The sequence below is a fragment of the Bufo gargarizans genome, chromosome 9 (assembly GCF_014858855.1).
Source record: "Bufo gargarizans isolate SCDJY-AF-19 chromosome 9, ASM1485885v1, whole genome shotgun sequence".
NCBI lineage: Eukaryota > Metazoa > Chordata > Amphibia > Anura > Bufonidae > Bufo > Bufo gargarizans.
This window is the reverse complement of record NC_058088.1, coordinates 81943367-81967895: the sequence shown is the minus strand read 5'-3', so window position 1 is coordinate 81967895 and position 24529 is coordinate 81943367. Positions and strand designations below refer to the sequence as shown.

At 46.9% G+C, this 24529-nt stretch overlaps 1 protein-coding gene across 6 annotated transcripts in view; it reads left to right on the top strand.

Moving 5' to 3' along the window:
- Window positions 1-380: 380 nt before the first annotated feature.
- Window positions 381-24529, top strand: part of SEPTIN6 (septin 6) — a 106352-nt gene continuing 82203 nt past the window's right edge. For 5 of the 6 annotated variants that reach the window (XR_006391197.1, XM_044305277.1, XM_044305274.1 and 2 more), the window contains exon 1: window positions 381-454. Coding sequence is in view for 5 of the 6 variants with exons in the window: in XM_044305277.1 (XP_044161212.1) it covers window positions 425-454 (30 nt within the window). In the remaining variant the exon portion in view is untranslated. Of the gene's footprint in view, window positions 455-1973; window positions 2013-24529 lie in introns of those variants that run through there. The other variant, XM_044305275.1, reaches the window with a different exon arrangement.

Sequence of the window (24529 nt, the reverse complement as noted above, 5' to 3'; positions counted from 1 at the left end):
ATGTGGAATATGGTGCCCAGACAACAAAAGTGACCACCTAACCAATACCCACATGCCCCTCACCCCAGTGCAGCCCGCAGCCCATCCTCCTCAGATCCTCACTGCTTCACATTCACACTAGTCAAATCTTAATGACATTTCAATGAAAAGAGGAAGAGTCCACTGACTCCAGATAGGAGCCCATATCCCCTCATTCTGCCTGGCAGCCCCTCACAGCACACGGTAACACAACACACAGGAGGGGGGTGCCTCCACCTCATTACCTCCTGTTCTCATGGCTATTACTGAGGTTACACCTGCTCCAGTTACAATGAGCGGAGGGATGTGTGGAGGGCGCCTCCCCCTCCTCCAGCACTTGGTAGCGCCCAGATTGTAACAGTTTCTCTTTGTAGGTTTCCTGTGCAGTTTCTGTGAGGGATTGACCATGGCGGCTACTGAGATAGCGCTGCAGATGGTGAGTGTGTGCCCGGGGTGTGCGGGGGGCTGCGGGCGGTGGTCGTACATATATGTGTGTGTGTGTGTGTGCACTGTGCCGTCATGTGTGAGGGAGGCGGCGGTCAGCCCCTCGGTGTACGGCGGTGATGGGGACAGCTCCCCGTTATACGCACGGTACAGCGGCTCCGCTGCTCCAGATGCCAGGCAGGGCGTTGGCAAGGTACAGGCTGCATGGCATGGAGGAGGATGAGGAAGTGTTGCCATAGCAGGTGCAGCGGAGCTCATGCTGTGGTGCCAGGGAGACCTCATGGAGGACCAGTCCCCTAGTCACTGACCTGTTTCACCCCCTGGTCATGCCACCTTATCTTACCCATGCACAGGGTGGTGCAGAATGATGGCCTCCATATTCATAACGGAGAGAAAGAAACGCACATTTATTCACCGGTTTATGCCGATTGCCGCGTTGCTCAAGGATGCGCCTAATTTTGGTAAATTTGGTGCCCCTTGAGCGGTCCGTGCGCCTGGTGTAGAAACTACAGTGGAGGAGTGGGGCGATATTCGTAAAGGTGGGTCTTGTGACTTTTTTTTACGCCAAAACTTGGTAAAAAAAATGTTAGTAACGACCCCTACTGTCTGTCCGTGTTTTATGTACACATTGGCTTGATGTGAGCTCCATTGGCGACACGGGAGATGTCAAGGCGGTAGTCCAGACCCGTGCCAGCATATACTCGGAGACGGACTCCATTTTTCATTGGTGTCGTCTCAGGTCGTTCAGGTAATGTGACTGGGCAGATCCACTGGGGTAGATTAAGGAAAACTGGTTTAGTTGCCCATAGCAACCAGCCAGATTCCATCTTTCTTTTCCCAAAGGAGATGTGAAAAATGAAAGGTTGCAGATAAGGGTGCGTTCACATATGCGTTGTATATTCCGTTATATTGTTCTAACGGAAAAAGACGGAACTGCTATTAGTGCCCATTAAACTCTTTTAAGATGGATCAAAACGCAATGCCTCTAAGGCCTCTTGCACGCGGCCGTTGTGGTTCCGTGACCGTATTGCGGGCTGCATACGGCGGTTCCGCAATACACTGGGCACCAGCCATATGCATTCCGCATCACTGATGCGGACCCATTTACTTGAACCGGTCCGCAAATCTGGAGATGCGGTCCGGAACGGAACTCCACGGAAGCACTACGGAGTGCTTCTGTGGGGTTCCAATCTGTGCGTCCGTTCCGCAAAAAAATAGAACTTGTTCTATATTTTTGCGGAACGGACTCATTCAAGTTGAATGGGTCTGGATCCGTCCTGGCCGCCGCATGGACGTTGCCCGTGCATTGGGGACCACAAATTGCGGTCCCCAATGCATGGAACTAAACCACAACGGCTGTGCGCAAGAGGCCTAATGGGTTCTGTCCTTAGTCTGTTATATTCCGTTATAGCCAGTTTTTCATGACCACCAGTTTTGATACATTTTCCCCCCCACTGAGTTCTTAATGCAATCCCACAGAAAGAAGTCAGGGGGTGTTCGATCTGGTGAGAGTGGAGGCCCTTCCAATGTTCTGGTGGAGTCTTATTCAGGTATCGCTGAACATCCAACTAGAAATGGGCATGCAGATAGACCAGGGGTCAGCAACCTTCAGCACTCCAGCCGTTGTGAAACTATGACAGTTCTGAGGAGAAGTATGCATGCTGGGAGTTGTAATTTCCTAACAGCTGGAGTGCCAGAGGTTGCCTACCCCTGTGATAGACTATGTTGACAGATCTTCTGTCTTTGGCATAAGCCATTCCCTTAAAGGGAATCTGTCACCTAGTTTAAGCATATTAGGCTACTTTCACACTTGCGTTCGGAGCGGATCCGTCTGGTGTCCGCCCAGACGGATCCGCTCCTATAATGCAGACGATGGGATTCGTTCAGAACGGATCCGTCTGCATTATATTTGACAAAAAATTTTAAGTCTGAAAGTTAGTCAGACTGATCCGTCCAGACTTTACATTGAAAGTCAGTGGGGGACGGATCTGTTTGAAATTGAGCCATATTGTGTCAACTTCAAACGGATCCGTCCCCATTGACTTGCATTGTAAGTCTGGACGGATCCGTTTGGCTCCGCACGGCCAGGCGGACACCAAAACGCTGCAAGCAGCGTTCGGGTGTCCGCCTGCTGAGCCGAGCGGAGGCCAAACGGTGCCAGACTGATGCATTCTGAGCGGATCCGCATCCACTCAGAATGCATTAGGGCCATACGGATCCGTTCGGGGCCGCTTGTGAGAGCCTTCAAACGGAACTCGCAAGCGGAGCCCCAAACGCTAGTGTGAAAGTAGCCTTAAACTGTTAACATTGCAATGTTCACTAAACTACCTTCATTCCAGCAAGGGTCTTCTTTCTTGTATTTACAGACGTGGACAAAATTGTTGGTACCCTTTGGTCAATGAAAGAAAAAGTCACAATGGTCACAGAAATAACTTTAATCTGACAAAAGTAATAATAAATTAAAATTCTATAAATGTTAACCAATGAAAGTCAGACATTGTTTTTCAACCATGCTTCAACAGAATTATGTAAAAAAATAAACTCATGAAACAGGCATGGACAAAAATGATGGTACCCCTAGAAAACACAGAACATAATGTGACCAAAGGGACATGTTAATTCAAGGTGTGTCCACTAATTAGCATCACAGGTGTCTACAACCTTGTAATCAGCCATTGGGCCTATATATATGGCTCCAGGTAATCACTGTGTTGTTTGGTGATATGGTGTGTACCACACTCGACATGGACCAGAGGAAGCAAAGGAAAGAGCTGTCTCAAGAGATCAGAAAGAAAATTATAGACAAGCATGTTAAAGGTAAAGGCTATAAGACCATCTCCAAGCAACTAGATGTTCCTGTGAGTACAGTTGCACATATTATTCATAAGTTTAAGATCCATGGGACTGTAGCCAACCTCCCTGGACGTGGCCGCAGGAGGAAAATTGATGACAAATCTAAGAGACGGATAATCCGAATGGTAACAAAAGAGCCTAGAAAGACTTCTAAAGAGATTCAAGGTGAACTTCATGCTCAAGGAACATCAGTGTCAGATCGCACCATCCGTCGTTGTTTGAGCCAAAGTGGACTACATGGGAGACGACCAAGGAGGACACCATTGTTGAAAACGAATCATAAAAAAGCAAGACTGGAATATGCCAAACTACATGTTGACAAGCCACAAAGCTTCTGGGAGAATGTCCTGTGGACAGATGAGACAAAAATCGAAGTTTTTGCCAAGGCACATCAGCTGTATGTTCACAGACGAAAAAATGAAGCATATCAAGAAAAGAACACTGTCCCTACTGTGAAACATGGAGGAGGCTCTGTTATGTTCTGGGGCTGCTTTGCTGCGTCTGGCACAGGGTGTCTTGAATCTGTGCAGGGTACAATGAAATCTCAAGACTATCAAGGAATTCTAGAGAGAAATGTACTAGCCAGTGTCAGAAAGCTTGGTCTCAGTCGCAGGTCATGGGTCTTGCAACAGGACAATGACCCAAAACACACCGCTAAAAACACCCAAGAATGGCTAAGAGGAAAAAATTGGACTATTCTAAAGTGGCCTTCTATGAGCCCTGACCTCAATCCTATTGAGCATCTTTGGAAGGAGCTGAAACATGCAGTCTGGAAAAGGCACCCTTCAAACCGGACACAACTGGAGCAGTTTGCTCATGAGGAGTGGGCCAAAATACCTGCTGAGAGGTGCAGATGTCTCATTGACAGTTACAGGAAGCGTTTGATTGCAGTGATTGCCTCAAAAGGTTGCGCAACAAAATATTAAGTTAGGGGTACCATCATTTTTGTCCATGCCTGTTTCATGAGTTTATTTTTTTACATAATTCTGTTGAAGCATGGTTGAAAAACAATGTCTGACTTTCATTGGTTAACATTTATAGAATTTTAATTTATTATTACTTTTGTCAGATTAAAGTTATTTCTGTGACCATTGTGACTTTTTCTTTCATTGACCAAAGGGTACCAACAATTTTGTCCACGTCTGTATGTTGTCATTTAGATAAAAAAGCAATTTTTGGTTATGCTAATGAACCTTTAAGGTGCCCAGAGGGGCGTTATTTCTCTCCTCTAGTGCCCAGTAACGCCCCCCTGCAGTGCCCAGCCCGCCTTTATTTCAAACCCAGCACACCTCCTCATAAATAAATTAATTTACTCCCAAAGTCGAGCCGAACCAGCCTCAATAGTGTCACTGGGCATGCGCCGAGCCCAGTGACGTAATCAGAGCGCTGTTGCCCTCAGGAGCCGTAGGATGGGACAGGCGCAGGTAGTCGGCGATGCTGCGCGAGATTTCATGGGCAAGAAAGGAGGACGCAAGGTTCGTCTGTAGAATAAATTATATGACGTAGCGGAGGGGGAGGCGCGGTTCGGCTCGACTATGGGAGTAAATTTATTTATGAGGAGGAATGCTGGGCTTGAAATAAAGGCGGGCTGGGCACTGCAGGGGGCGTTACTGGGCACTAGAGGAGAGGAATAACGCCCCTCTGGGCACCGTGAAGGTTCATTAGCATATCTGAAAAACATGACAACATGAATAAAAGAAAGAAGACCCTTGCTGGAATGAAGGTAGCTTAGTGAACATTGCAATGTTAACAGTTTAATATGCTCAAACTAGGTGGCAGATTCCCTTTAACATTTCCATTTAGGACTGGCCAGTGACCGTATCCTTGGCAAAAAAGAGAAGATTTCGGATAGGTCCCTCATGTGCTCGATAAGGGCACGTGGGCTTTCTCAGCCCCAGATACTAATGTTGTGGCTATGGACCTTCTCACTGAGGTGACAGGTAGCCTCATCATTGAACACCAGCCGGTCATCGAATTCGTGCTCTTCTAGTCGGCCCTGCAAGTCAATGCAAAAGACATGGGGCCAGATTTATCTTTAGCTCAAGTCAGAATAATGGAGTGAAAAAGTCACAAATTTTTGCGCAATCGCTTAAATTGCGCAAAAATTTGCGACTTTTTTCTGCTCTGCACTATGCTCGCCAGTTTTCTGAAAGTGGGCGTGTTTTCTTATGTAAATGAATCTCTAGACAGATTTACTATTGGGACTATTTAAAAAGTCGCAAAAAAGTCGCAATTTCACTCCAGTGAGGACCATGCTTATCTTATGAGACTTTTTAATAGAACATGCGACTTTTTCATAAAAACGTGCAACTTTTTCGTAAAGATGTGCGACTTTTGTAAAGGTGCTTACTGACGGATAAACTGCTACCGTCAAACCACATTTATTACAGTCTTAGGCTACTTTCACACTTGCGTTCGTCGGTCCGCTCGTGAGCTCCATTTGAAGGAGCTCACGAGCGGACCCGAACGCCTCCGTCCAGCCCTGATGCAGTCTGAATGGAGCGGATCCGCTCAGACTGCATCAGTCTGGCGGCGTTCAGCCTCCGCTCCGCTCGCCTCCGCACACGGCCGGGCGGACAGCTGAACGCTGCTTGCAGCGTTCAGCTGTCCGCCTGGCCCTGCTGATCCGTCCAGACTTACAATGTAAGTCAATGGGAACGGATCCGCTTGAAGATGACACCATATGGCTCAATCTTCAAGCGGATCCGTCCCCCATTGACTTTACATTGAAAGTCTGAACGGATCCGCTCAGGCATCTTGCACACTTAGAAATGTTTCTAAGTTATTAATGCAGACGGATCCGTACTGAACGGAGCCTCCGTCTGCATTAATATGATCGGATCCGTTCAGAACGGATCCGATCAAGCGCAAGTGTGAAAGTAGCCTTAAAGGGCCGATCATAAATCTTGGCTAAAACTGACTTTAGCCATATGTTAAAGTGGAGTGAGCTGTCAGTCATGATAAATCTGGCCCATGGTGTTTCCATTTGTTGTCCAATTTCAGCTCCTTAAAGGGAACCTGTCATCAGGATTTTGGGTATAGAGCTGAGGACATGGGTTGCTAGATGGCCGCTAGCACATCCACAATACCCAGTCCCCATAGCTCTGTGTGCTTTTATTGTGTAAAAAAAACTGATTTGATACATATGCAAATTAACCTGAGATGAGTCCTGTCCCTGACTCATCTCACGTACAGGACTCATCTCAGGTTAATTTGCATATGTATCAAATCGTTGTTTTTTTTTTACACAATAAAAGCACACAGAGCTATGGGGACTGGGTATTGTGGATGTGCTAGCGGCCATCTAGCAACCCATGTCCTCAGCTCTATACACAAAATCCCGGTGACAGGTTCCCTTTAAGTATTTGTCATCTGTAAGGCTTACAACTCAGACGTTGTCGCAAGATGCCTCATATCATGGTTTGTGGCACTTGTAGTTACTGCGAGCGTCAGTGCCTTCTCACTCAGCTGATCGGCGGGGGTCCTGGGTGTTGGACCCCTAGCAATCAGATACTGATTACCTATCTAGAGGATAGGTCATTAGTATGAAGATCTGGGAAAACCTTTTTAAACTGACTAGAGCAGGCATGCTCAACCTGCAGCGCTCCAGCTGTTGTAAAACTACAACTCCTACAATGCCCTGCTGTAGGCTTTTTGGGCATGCTGGGAGTTGTAGTTTTGCAACAGCTGGAGGGCCGCAGGTTGAGCATGCCTGGACTAGAGGGACAGATTTCTGAAGACTCTGTACAAGAAAACTGACTTTGTTGCCCAGATTAACCAATCACAGCATAGCTTTCGGTTTTCAGAATTTATTAACCCCAGTCCTTTACCTTTGCACTGGCCTTTTTGAACCGCCCTGTATTTTAAGAATGTTCTAAAAAAAATAAGCAGGAAATTTGATAAAATAATTACTGACCTGGGAAATCCTCTGCCAATCCAGTGATCTTGCTGGTGATGATGTCCTAACCGTGTGCATTTGACCACTATGGACAGTCGCTGTCTTCAGGTGGTGCATGCATGTATGGCACAAGACCGCTAAGGACATTGATTGGCTGCAGCAGTCATGGGCACACAGTTGGCATGTCATTGAGGCAGGATGGTTAACAGAGACCTTCAGAGACCACCGGAGTGGCGAGAGATTTGCCAAGCAAATCCTAGTTCCTGCAATTTTTTTACATTTTGGAGAAACCTTTTAAGATTCCTATTCACCTGTGGCATATATGTTACTGCAGGGATCAGCAACCTCCGGCACGGCAGCTCTGGAAAGACAACTCCCAGCATGCTCCATTCACTTCTATGGCAGTTACAAGAACAGTCAAGCGAGTGTGCATGCTGGGAGTTGTACTTATACAGCAGCTGGAAGGTTGCTGACCTCTGCCCTACTGTCTAAAGGGTTTACTCCAAGAAAAATATTGCCTATCCTAAATGTCTGATCCATGGGGGCCATGGTGTAGGGGGCCACACCGATCTTTAGAACAGGGGTCCTGAGTCCCTGTTTCTTTTCAGTGCACAAATGCATTGCCATTCGTACCGCAGACATTGAATGGATTGTCAGGGGTCAAGCATGCCCACTGCTCTACTCCTACTCCCTTCAGTGCGTCATGCAGTTAGAAGGTACAGGGGGCATGGATCTATTGGGGGTACGACCACATGTCCACTCAAGCTGCGGTTGGAAATTATAGCATCTCATTTCCCAATAGAAGTCGGTGAGGAAATAGGTTTCTGAGACAGACCTGGCACTTTCCAAGTTGTGTTGATTGTACCTGCTGTACTAGGGGCTGCAGCAAACGATTATTTGAGAAATCGAGTATTCTACCAATTAGTTTTACGATTAATCGAGTAATTTAATAAGAAAAAATGAATTCATAGACTGTTCTCCTTTATAAAAACTCATCAGACCCTCTGCCATCAGTCCCCAACACCCTTCGTTCCCCCCCTCTGAGATCAGCCTAAGTACATCAGTTCACCCAGTGCCTTCAGCTCCGTTCCCCCTACCCCAGTGCCTTCAGCTCCGTTCCCCCTACCCCAGTGCCTTCAGCTCCGTTCCCCCTACCCCAGTGCCTTCAGCTCCGTTCCCCCTACCCCAGTGCCTTCAGCTCCGTTCCCCCTACCCCAGTGCCTTCAGCTCCGTTCCCCCTACCCCAGTGCCTTCAGCTCCGTTCCCCCTACCCCAGTGCCTTCAGCTCCGTTCCCCCTACCCCAGTGCCTTCAGCTCCGTTCCCCCTACCCCAGTGCCTTCAGCTCCGTTCCCCCCACCCCAGTGCCTTCAGCTCTCCCCTGCTCCATACAGGCAAACCTTGCGCCTCCCCCTGTATTTTTATGCACACTGTTTACCAATCACCACAAATAATATGTTCACTATATTGTACGGGTTATTACCACAGATACCTAATACTGTTTTGTGATATTTCATACTTTTTGTTTAGTAAATATCACGGAACACTATCTGGCGTACCGATAATAAAAATCCGTACAATATAGTGGACTTATTTAGAGATGAACGAATTTCATATTTTGAAATTCGTTCACACTTCACTTACTGGTAAAAGGTGAATTCCCCTGCAGAACGGAAACGGGACGGATTCGTTTTGCAGCCCATAGACTTCTATTATGACAGAATGAATAACGGAATGCCTCTAAAGGCGTTCCCTTATGCATTCTGTCATAGAATTGCGTTATGGTCCGTGGTAACAGAATCCATAACGCAATTTACCTTTTACCAGTAAACGAATCACAAACTAATTTCATAACCGGAAATTCGCTCATCTCTAGACATATTATTTATGGTACTAGGGCTGGACGATTATGACCCTATAATTAAAGCCGATGTTTGCGGCAGCTCTGAAGGGTTGTTGGTGGGGGAACGCCCACATACACCTATAGACCCGGGCGGTTTCATTACAGGACACACCTTGGAGGAAGAAGTGTAATGTGTAAGGAAATGCAAACACAACCTCTGATCATCTGAGGGGGTCGTTGTGCGGGATGTCGGGCGGGTGCTCATCCCGCTCCTGCACGGCGATGCGCCATATCCTATAATGCTTGCAACCGGACCCCATCACATTGCGCTCTGGCGGTTCCCCCCCCCCCCCCCTGTCACCAAGGAACTGCTGCGCACCTCCTTTTCAGGAGGGGCGCCGCCGACACTCCATGGTTACGCGCTGCTCTGTGCCTGATGTCACACAGCGCGTCAGGTCACGGCGTGCGTACGTCAGGAGGTCATTGCAGCGTGGGACCATGGACGTGCTGTAGAATGTCCGGAGGCCCCCGGCTGGAAAAGTGAGTATTCCGAGCGCAGCGGGAGTAATATTAACCCCTTAAGGACCAGGCTCATTTTCACCTTAAGGACCAGGCCATTTTTTGCAAATCTGACCAGTGTCACTTTAAGTGCTCATAACTTTAAAACGCTTTGACTTACCCAGGCCGTTCTGAGATTGTTTTTTCGTCACCTATTGTACTTCATGACACTGCTAAAATTGGGTCAAAAAAGTTAATTTGTTTGCATAAAAAAAATACAATTTTTACCAAAAATTTAGAAAAATTAGCAAATTTCAAAGTTTCAGTTTCTCTACTTCTGTAATACCCCCAAAAGTTGTGATGACTTTATATTCCCCATATGTCTACTTCATGTTTCAGAAATCTTCAAAATCCCACTTTTTATGGACCAGTTCAGGTTTGAAGTCATATTGTGAGGCTTAGATAATAGAAACCTCCCAAAAATTCTAGAAACTACACCCCTCAAGGTATTCAAAACTGTTTTTTCAAACTTTATTAACCCTTTAGGTCTTCCACAAGAGTTAATGGCAGATGGAGAAACAATTTAGAAATTTCTATTTTTTGGAAAATTTTCCAATATAATCAATTTTTTCCAGGAGTAAAACAAGGGTTAACTGCCAAACAACACTCAAAATGGGTTGCCCTGATTCTGTAGTTTGCAGAAACACCCCATATGTGGTCGTAAACTACTGTTTGGCCGAACGGTAGCACATAGAAGGAGGGGAACACCATATGGGTTTTGGAAGGCAGATTTTGCAGGACTGGTTTTGTTTATACCAGGCTGGTGGGGGGTGGGGGGCAAGTGGCAGGGGGGAGGTCTGGGTTAGGGTTAGATGGATAGATGGAAGTTAGGAATAAAAGTACTTTTTCTTTTTTTTTTCCTAACTTACTTTTCCCTGCCTAACGGTGCCTCTCCCTCACTGACTCTAACCTACCTGGGTGGCGATGGGTGCAGGAGGGTGATGGAGGGCGATTAGGGGGACACAGGAGCTGGTGCTGGACGATGCTGCACGGTCAGGGTGCTGGACAGGAAGAGGAGGGGAGAGAGGAGCGCAGGAAGTTTGAATCTCGCGCCTCTCTCCCCTGCACCAATCAGCACCCTGGACAGCGGCGTTCAGCACCAGGGCCAGCACCGCCTCTCCAAATCCTCGGACTGCGATTGGTGGTGTATAATTACGCCACCGATCGCAGTCTTTTTCCGGTTCATCGGGTCACAGGACACCCGAATGGACCGGAAACGGAGAAAACCGCAGGTCTGAATTGACCCCCCCCCCCCCCACGTTGTTACGGGATGCCGGCTGAATGATTTCAGCCGGTGTCCCGTTCCGATTAACCCCCGCGGCGCCGGAATCCCGATTTTAAGTCAGGTCGTACCGGTACGTCCTGTGTCCTTAAGGACTCGGGAAATAGGGCGTACCGGTACGTCCTGTGTCCTTAAGGGGTTAAGCACTTCACTCCCGCTCCATGGTCACGTGACACAAACGAATCCTCGATGCAAAAAATATGCATCAAGGATTTTTTTGTGTCGAATTAATCGAGTACTCGTTGCAGCCCTATTTTGTACGTGTGGTTGACTGCATGCAAAACATGCCCACCCGCATTCCGCTGCTGACCTCTGATCAGCCGCTTGCTGTATATGTTTAACACGTTTTACCACGTGTCAGTATTTGAAGTTAATTGAATGCTAAAGAAAGGGCAAAATTAAAAACAGTCCATAAATGATCGCGGACAAAAAAAACTTGACTGCGCCGTGTGCTCAGCAGTGTATCCCCCCCGTACATTTATCACCTACCTGTCCTAGGTGTGCTTCCCATGGGATAAGCACCGTTTCTGGAAATAGGTGTCCATCCCGATTCAGTGATTGCATTGATATTGGCAGGTTATTGTTAAAATCGCTCGTTTTTATTCATGTTGAATGAAAATTGCTTTGTGTAAATGAGCCACAAGACGTGCGTAACCGGTAATTCTGAGTATTATTTGGTCATTGTATGGAGGTTTGGGAGGATATTCCCAGTGCAGACCTGTTCTGGTCCCAAAGTGTCTCCGATACATGGCTTCCAAATTTACTTCTACAAATACAGCAGTAGAAGAAGGACTTTTGCTCGTCTGCCTTCATTTGAGTGGTAATACTGCTTTGAGTGATCTGAGACTGACTGGTTGCTATGGATGATGTGCCTGGCAACTTCCTTGAAAAGATGGTGGTTGTTAGGCATCGTGTCTCTAGAAACCAGACTGTTTACTTAAAGGGGTTGTCTAAACTCCTTTTCAGAGACCAATCACAGAATTTGGAGCTTAAAGGGCTTCTACCACTTCGTTTGCCCCTATTTAGCTTTCAGACACTAGCGATCTGCTAGTGTCTGCTGTACCAAACAATCCTAATCTAACAGTTTTTTTGTCCAGCCGTTTTGCTAAAAAAAAGAACTTTTATGGATATGCTAATGAGCCTCTAGGTGCTATGCGGGCGTCTTTTCAGCACCTAGAGGCTCCGTCTACCTTCACATAATGCCGCCCAGCGCGTCCCTCCAGCACGCCCATCTCTGATGGAAGCCGATCCTCCCTCTGTTCCAGCCGTACGAAATCTCGCGCCTGCGCTGTGCGTGTCTGTAATCGGCGCAGGCGCAGTGAATGTCTGACCGCTGCCTGCTCAGACATCTCCGTGGACGGCTGGAACAGAGGGAGGATTGGATTCCATCAGAGATGGGCGTGCTGGAGGGACGTGCTAGGCGGCATTATGTGAAGGTAGACGGAGCCTCTAGGTGCTGAAAAGATGCCCGCATAGCACCTAGAGGCTCATTAGCATATCCATAAGTTCAGCAAAACGGCTGGACAAAAAACTGTTAGATTAGGATTGTTTGGTACAGCAGACACTAGCGGATCACTAGTGTCTGAAAGCTAAATAGGGGCAAACGAAGTGGTAGAAGCTAGGGCTGCACGATAAATCAAAAAAATAATCGAATCGCGATAATCGGCAAATGCGATATGGCGATTTGGCCGACCCGAAAATGCCGCGATTATATATAAAGGGGCCCCGCGCACATAACTGCCTTTTGCGTGTAAAGTGTTTTACTAGTGTGTGTGTGGGTGAAACAATCTCTCTCCTAACAGGTCCGGCCTCTGTACTCACTATGAATGCAATGCACTGCAGCGAGCGGCAGCGAGGTGGCCGGCCGGCGCGTGACTGATGTCACTTAGTAACGCTCCTCCCACTTCAGGAAGCAGGAGCGTTACTAAGTGACGTCAGTCACGCGCCGGCTGGCCACCTCGCTGCCGCTCGCTGCAGTGCATTGCATTCATAGTGAGTACAGAGGCCGGACCTGTTAGGAGAGAGATTGTTTCACCCACACACACACTAGTAAAACACTTTACACGCAAAGGCAGTTTTGTGCCCAGTTTAGGACACATGAGGGGGACCAGCATAAGATGCTATATGTCTTAAGCTGGCCCCCCTCATGGCCCTATGTGTCCTCCACAGATCCCCCACAACACAGCGCCCTCCACAGATCCCCCACAACACAGCGCCCTCCACAGATCCCCCACAACACAGCGCCCTCCACAGATCCCCCACAACACAGCGCCCTCCACAGATCCCCCACAACCCAGCGCCCTCCACAGATCCCCCACAACACAGCGCCCTCCACAGATCCCCCACAACACAGCGCCCTCCACAGATCCCCCACAACACAGCGCCCTCCACAGATCCCCCACAACACAGCGCCCTCCACAGATCCCCCACAACACAGCGCCCTCCACAGATCCCCCACAACACAGCGCCCTCCACAGATCCCCCACAACACAGCGCCCTCCACAGATCCCCCACAACACAGCGCCCTCCACAGATCCCCCACAACACAGCGCCCTCCACAGATCCCCCACAACACAGCGCCCTCCACAGATCCCCCACAACACAGCGCCCTCCACAGATCCCCCACAACACAGCGCCCTCCACAGATCCCCCACAACACAGCGCCCTCCACAGATCCCCCACAACACAGCGCCCTCCACAGATCCCCCACAACACAGCGCCCTCCACAGATCCCCCACAACACAGCGCCCTCCACAGATCCCCCACAACACAGCGCCCTCCACAGATCCCCCACAACACAGCGCCCTCCACAGATCCCCCACAACACAGCGCCCTCCACAGATCCCCCACAACACAGCGCCCTCCACAGATCCCCCACAACACAGCGCCCTCCACAGATCCCCCACAACACAGCGCCCTCCACAGATCCCCCACAACACAGCGCCCTCCACAGATCCCCCACAACACAGCGCCCTCCACAGATCCCCCACAACACAGCGCCCTCCACAGATCCCCCACAACACAGCGCCCTCCACAGATCCCCCACAACACAGCGCCCTCCACAGATCCCCCATATAACAGCGCCCTCCACAGATCCCCCATATAACAAGCGCCCTCCACAGATCCCCCATATAACAGCGCCCTCCACAGATCCCCCATATAACAGCGCCCTCCACAGATCCCCCATATAACAGCGCCCTCCACAGATCCCCCATATAACAGCGCCCTCCACAGATCCCCCATATAACAGCGCCCTCCACAGATCCCCCATATAACAGCGCCCTCCACAGATCCCCCATATAACAGCGCCCTCCACAGATCCCCCATATAACAGCGCCCTCCACAGATCCCCCATATAACAGCGTCATCTAGAGATCCCCCATAACTATGTCATACCCAGCCGTGTCAGCGGCTCATATGGGAAAATCCAAGCAAATAGACCTCTAGCACAATTCCTTTAAAATATCGCATATCGTTATCGCAATTTTTAGGGCCCTAATCGCAATCGCACAAAATTCCCATATCGTGCAGCCCTAGTAGAAGCCCTTTAATAGATTGAGGTCATTCCCCAAAATAATAGAACATGCCCTCTTATTGTCCGCATTACGGACAAGGATAGGACTGTTCTATTAGGGGCTGGCTGTTCCATTGTGAAAAATACGGAATGCACACGGACGTCTTATGTGTTTTGTGGATCTGCAATTTCCAGACCGCAAAACATCCAATGGTCGTGTGCATGAGCCCTTATGCTGAGGGTTTACTAAAAATGAATGTAGGAGAACTGCTCAAAGGTTCAGTTTCCCAAGTGTCGGTGGGTTTGTAAATGAGTCAAGATTTATATACTAAAAAGAAGACCGCCGCAGGAAGGAGGATCAGTATTTTGCAGAGGACTGTGTGCATGAGCCGTACCTTTAGGGCCCAGGACAGGATTGAATTGTGTCCTGTAGGATTAGAAAAGCCTTTCCTGATGTCACATTGCCAATAATGGGAACAGATCTGTCCTAAGGCCTCATTCACATTTCCGTGTCAGTGTCACATCTGTGAAAATAAGCGTACGTGTTTAATTTGTGAAAGATCCGTTACTGGTCCGTGTGTCCGTTTTTACCATCCGTCTGTCATCTGTAATTCACTGACGTTGCTCAACTGAAAATTAATTTCCAAACAAACTTTTATTGGTCATCAGTGAAAACGGACACCACGCGGATGGGCGTGCTTTGTCCGCATCACGGATCAAAGTAGTGCATGTCCCCGTGATTTTTAATTTTTTTTACTCTGACCCACTGTCATTAATAAAATTCTGAAATGTGAACAGACACATTTAAATCAATGGGTACGTGTGCTGTCCGCATTTTCTGATAAAACGTAAATGTGAATGAGGCCTTACCCTGCTGTTTCTTTATGACAGTCCTGATGGATCGGCCAGGTAGTTTATCCTCCAGAGGTATCCGCTTTCTTAGGAAAGCTGGCAGTGGCTGAAGCGAAGGAACCGTGTAATGGAAAATTGCCATGATGAACGCAGCCCTAAGCCGTGCTCTGTGCTTCTGCTATTGTGTTGAGACCTTCTAGTTTTTTTTCCCATTTTATATGTATCACATTATAGCGTGCATAGTAAATAATAAATTGTGGTTTTGTAATGCAAACTTACTACCAAAAAAATTGATTCATAATGTATTAAGGAGTAATTAAACTTTATTTCACTCAGACTGTGTAAGTGCATAGTTATAACTTACTAATATACTTCATTCAACGGTTCCGTCCTTTTTCCTGCGTAAATTCTGCACAAAGATCCCTTAACTTGTCATCCACTGCCTGTTGCCAAATAAATTTTGTCTCCGTCTCCAAGGACTATGTAGAGGATTTTTAAACTAGTGTGGGTGCTCGTCCCCGCTGCATTCACGTTCCCAGTTCCATGCATGGTATACCTGTTCTCTTTCAACTGCCTCCATCTTTTGCAGAGGGGAAGCATGGATCGGAAGCCTGAACAGGATCGCACAGCGCTCATGTACCCAAACGTATTTTCTTTCCGTGTCCGTTCCGTGTTTTTTTTTTTTTTTCCCTTGTGGACCGTATGCGGAAACCATTTCATTGGGTCCGCAAAAAAAACAACGGAAGTTACTCAGTGTGCATTCCGTTCCCGTATATCAGTTTTTCTGTTCAGCAAAAAAATAGAACATGTCCTATTATTGTCCGCATTAGGGACAAGGATAGTACTGTTCTATAAGGGGCCAGCTGTTCTGTTCCGCAAAATATGGAATGCGCACGGACATCCGTTTTGTCGATCTTTTTTTTGCGGACTGCAAAATACATACGGTTGTGTGCATGAGCCCTAATAATTATTTATAAGGCTTTGTGACCCTGAGAGTCCTGAAATGTACTGAACTACACTGCCTCTTGCACCCGAACGATACGGATTAGGTCCGGATGTGTTCAGGGAAACTCGCAACATTTCGCAAACAAGTTCAGTCAGTTTTATCTGTGATTGGGTTCAATTTTCTTAATGCGGGTGCAGTGCGCATTGATGCGTTTTTCACGCACGTGATAAAAAACTGAAGGTTTACAAACAACATCTAGCAACCATCAGTGAAAAACGCAATTGCATCACCTGCTTGCGGATGCAATGTGTTATTTACGCAGCCCCATTCATTTCTATGGAACCAGGGCTGCATGAAAAACGCAGATTATAGAACATTGCACGATTTTCACACAATGCAGAACTGATGCATGGAAAACAACGCTCATGTACACAGACCCATTGAAAAGAAGGGGTCAGGATTCAGTGTGGGTGCTATGCGTTCACATGACGCATTGCACCCGCACGGAAAGCTTGCTTGTGTGAAAGGGGCCTAATTCCTTGCAGTACAGTAGGATTGTTATTATTAGGACCCTCCTGTTCACAAATGAAGCAGTTTTTGATAATGCGTTAAACTCCACTAAGGCTACTTTCACACTGGCGTTTTGGCTTCACGTTTGTGAGATCCGTTCAGGGCTCTCACAAGCGGTCCAAAACGGATCAGTTTTGCCCTTAAAGGGAACCCGTCACCTCCAAAAACCACCCCAAGCCGGCAGCAGTACCTGAGAGTAGCTAGCAGCGTGTTTGTAACGATCATTTTCTTCCTGCAGGTAGTTGAAGCAAAAGCTGTAAAAACTATCTTTAATCCCCTGCCGGCGCGCATCTCTAGTCAGGCTTGAAGTTACGGAGGCAGCGGCCTCCTTGCTTTAAAGAGGACCTTTCACCAGAATTAAACTTCTAAAGTAACTATACAGCCATGTAGAGTGGCGCCCAGGGATCTCCCTGCACTTACTATTATACCTGGGCGCCGCTCAGTTCTCCCGTTATTGCCTCCGGTATCTTCACAGTTAGGCTCCACCCAGGGGAACCTGCCGGCGCCTCCTTCTCCCATGCTGCAGCACTGGCCAATTACAGCGCTCAGATCATAGCCTGAGAGGCTTTTTTCTCTCTCAGGCTATGAGCTGAGCGCTGTGATTGGCCAGCGCTGCAGCATGGGAGAATGAGCCGACGGCAGGTTCCCCTGGGTGGAGCCTAACTGTGAAGATACCGGAGGCAATTACGGGAGAACGGAGCGGCGCCCAGGTATAACAGTAAGTGCAGGGGGGTCCCTGGGCGCCGCTCTACATGCCTGTATAGTTACTTTAGAAGTTTAATTCTGGTGAAAGGTCCTCTTTAAGTCACGGTAACCGCGCCCCCTTCCCTGCCCCTTCGCTGTGACTGACGCCGGCAGTTCGGCAAAGCCAGCTGAACTGTTGTGCATAAGCGCTGTCAGTCACAGCGAAGGGGCAGGGAAGGGGGCTGCTGGCTACTCTCAGGTACTGCTGCCAGCTTGGGATGTTTTTAGGAGGTGACAGGTTCCCTTTAATGCATTCTGAATTGAAAAGGATCCGCTCAGAATGCATCAGTTTGCCTCCATTTCGTCTGACAAAACTGAGCCAAACGGATCCATCCTGACACAATGTAAGTCAATGGCGACGGATCCGTTTTCACTGATGTTAAAGATAATGCAAATGGATCCGTTCTGAACGGATGAATGCGGTTGTATTATCTGAACAGATGCGTTTGTGCAGATCCATGACAGGTCCGCACCAAACGCGAGTGTGAAAGTAGCCTAACCTATTTATGGATGTATATATTTTTTCATATTTATTTGTACACATTTAATGGCTTCTGACTTGGATGGAAACCTGAGGTAAGGCTGCAGAATGAGCAGCCCTCCCAGTCCTCTCCGGCAGTGTGGAGCGTGCTTTGTATTCCAGGGATATACCCGGCTTGTGAATATCCTGCTTTGGCTGTTGCACTGCAGCAGCGACCTTGCTGTCCTTTTCAATTAGTTCAGGAAGGAGGACTTGGCAGTAAATAGTTTTCTTGCCTTTGGGTAGAATATGGATTTTGCAAAGCATTGGATGTGACATGTAGAAATGGCTAGTGGTTAATTGTATCCGGGCACGCATTGCATGTCGTGCCCTACATATGTACATTGAGGAGGGCTGGACTGTCTGTTCTGTACTACATACAATTTAATGCACTGGAGTAGGAACGCTCTCAATTATCAGTCTGTTTGGAGTTTTTCCAGCATATACGAAGCTTGGTATTAGAAATATGGATATATTGCTGTGGTCTCGCACATCCTGCCATGACGAAAATAACTGCTTTATAATTGGATTTAGTTAGGAGTTCCCCAGATGACATGCACTAAACCGGCAGCTCATTTCCATGTACTGCATATGCAGTATTTTCTTTTCTCCCCATTTCAGTTTTTAAAGGTGTTTTCTAGATAAAATTACCCCCAGTGATCTACAAAATTGTTTTTTTTTTTTTTTTTTTTTCCCTTTCCCCACAACAGCACCACAGAGAGAGAGAGAGAGAGAGGATCCACCCCCAGGGACAGGAAACCTGCAAAATAAAAAGGTGGAGCCTCTCTCCCACCTCAGTGATTTCCTGTCCCTGGAGTGGGGAACCTGCAGTTTTCTTTCAGGTACTGCTAGTCTGCAAGTCCCAGAGGTTCCGGAGGACTAGTTGGTAACATACCTGCTGGGGTCTATTGCCCATAGGTTGGGCTGGCAGGACCCTGGGTGCCGGTGGAGGTCCGGGGACTCTATACGGTGCTTGCGGCGGGTAGGTGTGCCCCTCCAGGGTAGTAAGGCCACACAACACTGGAGAGAGAAAAGGAAGCAGCCCCCAGGGGGGTGATGCATTCCTATACACGCGGTCTGATCAAGTCATTTCCCGGCGTGTGAATTCTGAGGGCAGAGCGGCTGAGTGCGCTTCACGAGGACACTTCTGGTAAGCATGTGCGTTCCATGTGACACACTTCCGGTGGTGTGCGTTGCACGGGCGCGCTTCCAGTTTGGGGATCACGCTTGATGCGCATGGCTTCTGGAGGAGGATCTCTTAAGAGAGCGCACGCCGGCAGGTCTGGTGAGGTCCCGGGCTACTGCCTCCCAAGAAGTTTATTTCTGCTCTCCTGTTTAATACCAGTCCTGCTGGTAAATTCTAAATGTCGGGTTCGCCTTCCATATCTCCAGAGTTTCTGTGATATTGTTTTTGTCTCACATTCTAATATCTTCCTAGCCTCATGGAGGAAGAAAAAAGACCCGACCCGGCAGTAGGAGAGGTTCATGCGCCGGTACTTAGGCTCATGTTTGAAGACATTTGGGGTAAGTGCCCAGTTCTATTTACTGAATTGATGTTTGGTCATTTTTGTTAGACAAGACCCAGAAAGGTTTTGGCAAAACGAAAAAACTAAGAATGTGCGCTGTGTGGATGCCCTTTATCCTCCTCTTACGCTAAAAGGCTGTTCCAGCAATGCATAGATAAAACTGTTTCAGAAGAATCCCCTTGTTTCCTAAAGAATATAAAGTCTCTCATTAGGTCGGAGGTTAGATCTTCTTTAAAATCTTGTAAACGTCAGAAGAAATCCACAGAGGCTTGGTCATCAGAAGTGGATTCAATAGACAGTGATCCGGATCAGGAGACGTTTATATCTACGGTGTCCTCATCCTCTGGAGAGGAGTTAGATAGAAGAAGCTTATTTCCGGTGGAAGATACGGACAAACTATTAAAGGCTTTTTGTTCCACTTTAGAACTAGAGGATGTAAAACATGATAAGTCAATGGTTGATTCTGTATTTGGAGGGCTTCAAGAGAAGAAACGCAGATGTTCCCCTTACATAAGAGCGTTATTGCCATCATTAGTAAAAAATGGAAAAAACAGATAAAGTATTTAACCCTAAGAGTTTTAAGAGGAGATATCCCTTTGAGGAAGAGGCCTCTTCTTCTTGAGATAAGGCACCAAAAATCTATGTTGCCATTTCCAGGATATCAAAAAATTCCTCCCTTCCACTTGAGAACATGGGATTTTAAAAAGATCTGTTGGATAAGAAGATTGACTCCTGCCTTGATGTTACATGGGAGGCATCCACCTCCACTTTTAGACCTAGTGTAGCATCTACGGTTGCAGCCAGATTCATGGTCATTTGGTTAAAGAGGTTGGAGAACCAGATTCGTGATAAATGCCCCCAGAGAACAAATCTTAGCATCTATCCCTACCTTACAGAAGGCAGCAGACTTTATGGCCTCCCCTCTTTCCAATTAAGCTCGAAGAGCTCTATGGTTAAAGAATTGGAGAGGAGGAGACCTGTCTTCCAAACAATGATTATGTGGTATCCCTTCTCAGGGAGAATTCTTGTTTGGCCCAGAATTAGACTCTCTTTTAGAGAAGGCAGCTGATAAAAAATAAAAAAAAGGGAAATTTCCAGGTGTCTCTACAGGTTTTACCTCCAATTCCTTCTCTAAATCTAGACATCCCTTTCGATCCTCAGGGTTCAGGGGAAGAAGTCATGGTAGTAAAAAGAGCCAGAATTCCAGACCTAGGGGGTTTGGGAGCAGAGGTTATTTGTTCGGAAATTCCTCCTCTCAACCTAAGAAACCATCCCAACAACAATGACTCCAGAAATTCTGTGGGAGGGAGACTGAAGTTCTTCCTTTCCGCATGGGAAGAAGTGGGGGAGATGAGTTCAGAACCTAATAAAAGAAGGTTTAAAATTAGAATTTCGCTCATTCTCCCTCAGAGATGCAAGATCACAAAACCGTAGGGGGGTCATTAGGTCTATCGGCAATGGAAGTGGAGATTCTGGAATTAAAGGAGAAACAGATTCTGATTCCAGTAACGGAACAAGGAAAGGGGTATTATTCTCCACTCTTTCTAGTAAAGAAACCAGACAATACCTTTCGCACTATTATAAAACTGAAACTATTAAACAGACACCTTGTGAGAAAATTCAAGATTGAAACTGTAAAATCCGCAATCCAATTACTGTACCCGGGTTGTTTCATGGCAGTCCTTGACCTGAAGGACGTGTATTACCACGTACCCATTCACCCCTCTCATCAACAATTTCTCAGAGTGGCTGGATTCTATAGCCCAGAGGGTATTTCTAACGGAAGAAAAGATCACACACATACAGACAAGGCTACAAATGTTAAAAACATCAGTGTCTGTCCATTCGTATGGCCATGTCTGTGTTGGGATCCCTAACCTCTTGTATACCAGCAGTGGCATTTGCTCAATTCCATACTCAAGCCTTTCAGATGGAGATCTTTTTGCCCTAAAAAACGGGGGAGCTCTTTGGAGTCAGAAATAAGGATCTCAAAGAAAACACTGAGAAGTCTGACATGGTGGGAGATGAAGTCAAATTTAGATCAGGGAATCCCTTGGAATTTCGCCAGTCCAGTGGTGTTGACTACGGATGCCAGTCCCTTTGGATGGGTGGCCCACTTTCTAGACCAGGTCATTCAAGGGAGATGGTCTCCGATGCAGAAGATGTTTTACTCAAACAGAAAGGAACTACTGGCTGTGAGGCTAGCTTTGGAGAAAGCGATACCCCTAATTTATTCAGATCCATATAAGAATAATGTCGGACAATCGGGCAGCAGTAGCATATATAAATCACCAGGGGGGAACAAGATCTACTTCCCTCATGAGAGAAGCAACTCTTTTGTTTCAGTATCTGGAAGGAAGGGTCAGTCACGTCTCTGCCCTCCATATAACCGACAAAGAGAATGTCCAGGGAGATTTTCTAAGTTGACACCAGTTGAGACAGGGGGAGTGATCACTAAATCAAGAAGTCTTCTTAAAAATAGTCAGGTTATGGGGTCTTCCTTCCATCAATCTGTTTACCACCAGAGCAAACGGGAAGGTGGACCGTTTTTGTACTCTCAACCCAAAGGAATCCCCGTATGGGGTAGATGCTCTTCTCCTGAAGTGGAATTTCCCCTTGGGTTATGCTTTTCCTCCTTTCTAATAGATTCCACTGGTGCTCAAAAAGATCAGGAACGAGGGAGCGAGAATTTTACTAATAGTCCCCTTCTGGCCATGGAGAGCTTGGTTCTATCTCCTAAAGACTGTCGATATCAGACCCTTGGATGCTTCCGGAGACTCTGGATCTTCTCGAACAGGGGCCAGTGTGTCATCCAGACTTCAGGGGTTTGCATCTAACGGCCTGGAATTTAAAAGGGTTTTCTGAGGCCCTAGTGTCCACCTTGTTAAACAGTAGAAAGACTGTCAATTTATGCTAGGGTTTGGAGAAAATGCCTTAAATTTTTAGGTGTCGGGTCAGGTTCTGTACCATCGGAAACCTCTGTTTTTCCAAGTCCTGAAATTTCTGCAGAAAGGGCTGACAGTGGGACTAGCTAAAAGCACTCTAAAAGTTCAGGTATCTGCTCTCTCTGTCCTTTTTCATAGAAACTTTGCCTCTAACCCATGGGTGGAAATGTTCTTTAAAGCAGTGGACAGAATTCTACCGGTAAAATCTCCCAGTATGGCCCCCATGGGATTTAAACTTAGTTCTGAATGCTTTGACCCATTAACCATTTGAACCATTGTCTTTATGTTCTGTAAAACTCCTTACTTTCAAGCTAGTTTTATTAATAGCTTTAACCTCTGCCAGAAGGATCAGCGTGATCCAGGCTATCTCTATAAAAGGGTGGTCCTGAAACCAGATCCTGCCTTTTTGCCAAAGGTCCCATCTAGGGCTAATAGACTTCAGGAAAAAAATTTGATCCTAAGGCCCCTTTAACATGGGCGAGTATTCCGCACGGGTGCAATGCGTAAGTTGAACGCATTGCACCCGCACTGAATCCTGACCCATTCATTTCTATGGGGTTGTGCACATGATCTGTGATTTTCACGCATCACTTGTGCTCTATATTCTGCGTTTTTCACGCAACGCAGGCCCCTTAGAAGTGAATAGGCCGCATGAAGCAAGCAAGTGCGGATGCGGTGCGATTTTTCACGCATGGTTGCTAGGTGACGATCGGGCTGGGGACCTGATCTGTATTATTTTCCCTTATAACATGGTTAGAAGGGAAAATAATAGCATTCTGAATACAGAATGCAAAGTAAAATAGTGATGGAGGGGTTAAAAAATAAATAAAAATTAACTCGCCGAGTCCACTTGATCGCGTAGTTGCGGATCTCTGTCTTCTTCTGTAATGTTGAGCTGCCGGCTAAGGACCTGTGGTGACGTCACATCACATGATCCAATCACATGGTCCCTCACCATGATAATGAACCATGTGATTGGACCATAGTGACCATAGTGACGTCACCAGAGGTCATTTGCCAGGTCCTGAAGATAGAACAGAGACCGGCAGCTATGGAGCAGGTAAGTTAATGGGTTTGGGTCTGGGTACCAAACATGGCAATTTTTCTCACGCACGTGCAAAATGCATTAAAACGCTTTGCACTCGTGCGGAAAAATCGCGCATTTTACTGCAACGCACCCGCATCTTATCGGGCCCTCACGCCAAGCTCGTGTGAAAGAGGCCGAAGACTCAAGAGGATAGTAGGTTATACTGTCGACTCTAGACGTTAGGAGATGCATTTTGCATTACCTAGATGTAACTAAGGATTGGAGGGAATCCTCTTCTCTTTTTGTTCCTTTTTCAGGGAGGAACAAGGAAAAGGTAGCCTCAAAAGGTTCTCTAGCTAGATGGATTAAATCCGTGATTATTCCTTGTCTGGTAGTCCTCCTTCAAGCTCTCTTAAGGCACATTCCACTAGGGCTGTCTCCACATCTTGGGCTGAAAGATCTAATGTCTCCATTTAACAAATCTGCAAGGCTGCCACGTGGTCCTCTCTTTCAACTTTCTACAAGCACTATTGTCTCTAACTGAATTCTTCCTCTGATCTCCTGTTTGGTACCAGGTAATCTCTCTCTGTGGTGCTGTCGTGGGGGAAGGGAAAAATGATTTTACTTACCGGGATTTTCCAGACCCCATGACAGCACCCTTCCTTATTTCCTCCCTGGAGTTTTTATGGTTCCTCCTTTCTCACGCACTGGGTGTAGCAAAAAGAATAAAAAAAAATATATATATAATAAATAAATATATATATATATATATATATATATATATATATATATATATATATATATATAGAAGAAGAAAAACCATTCTTTTTAGACATATCTATGCCGATGATACTTTGGAAGATGGATGAACCTGCGAGTGGATGATGAGCCCAAGCAACATTATTCTGTTGAATCAGATATATATATTTTTTTCTGTGTGGTCCAGACGTATGTCCCATCTAGTTATAATCTAAGGGAGAGCGATTCGGTT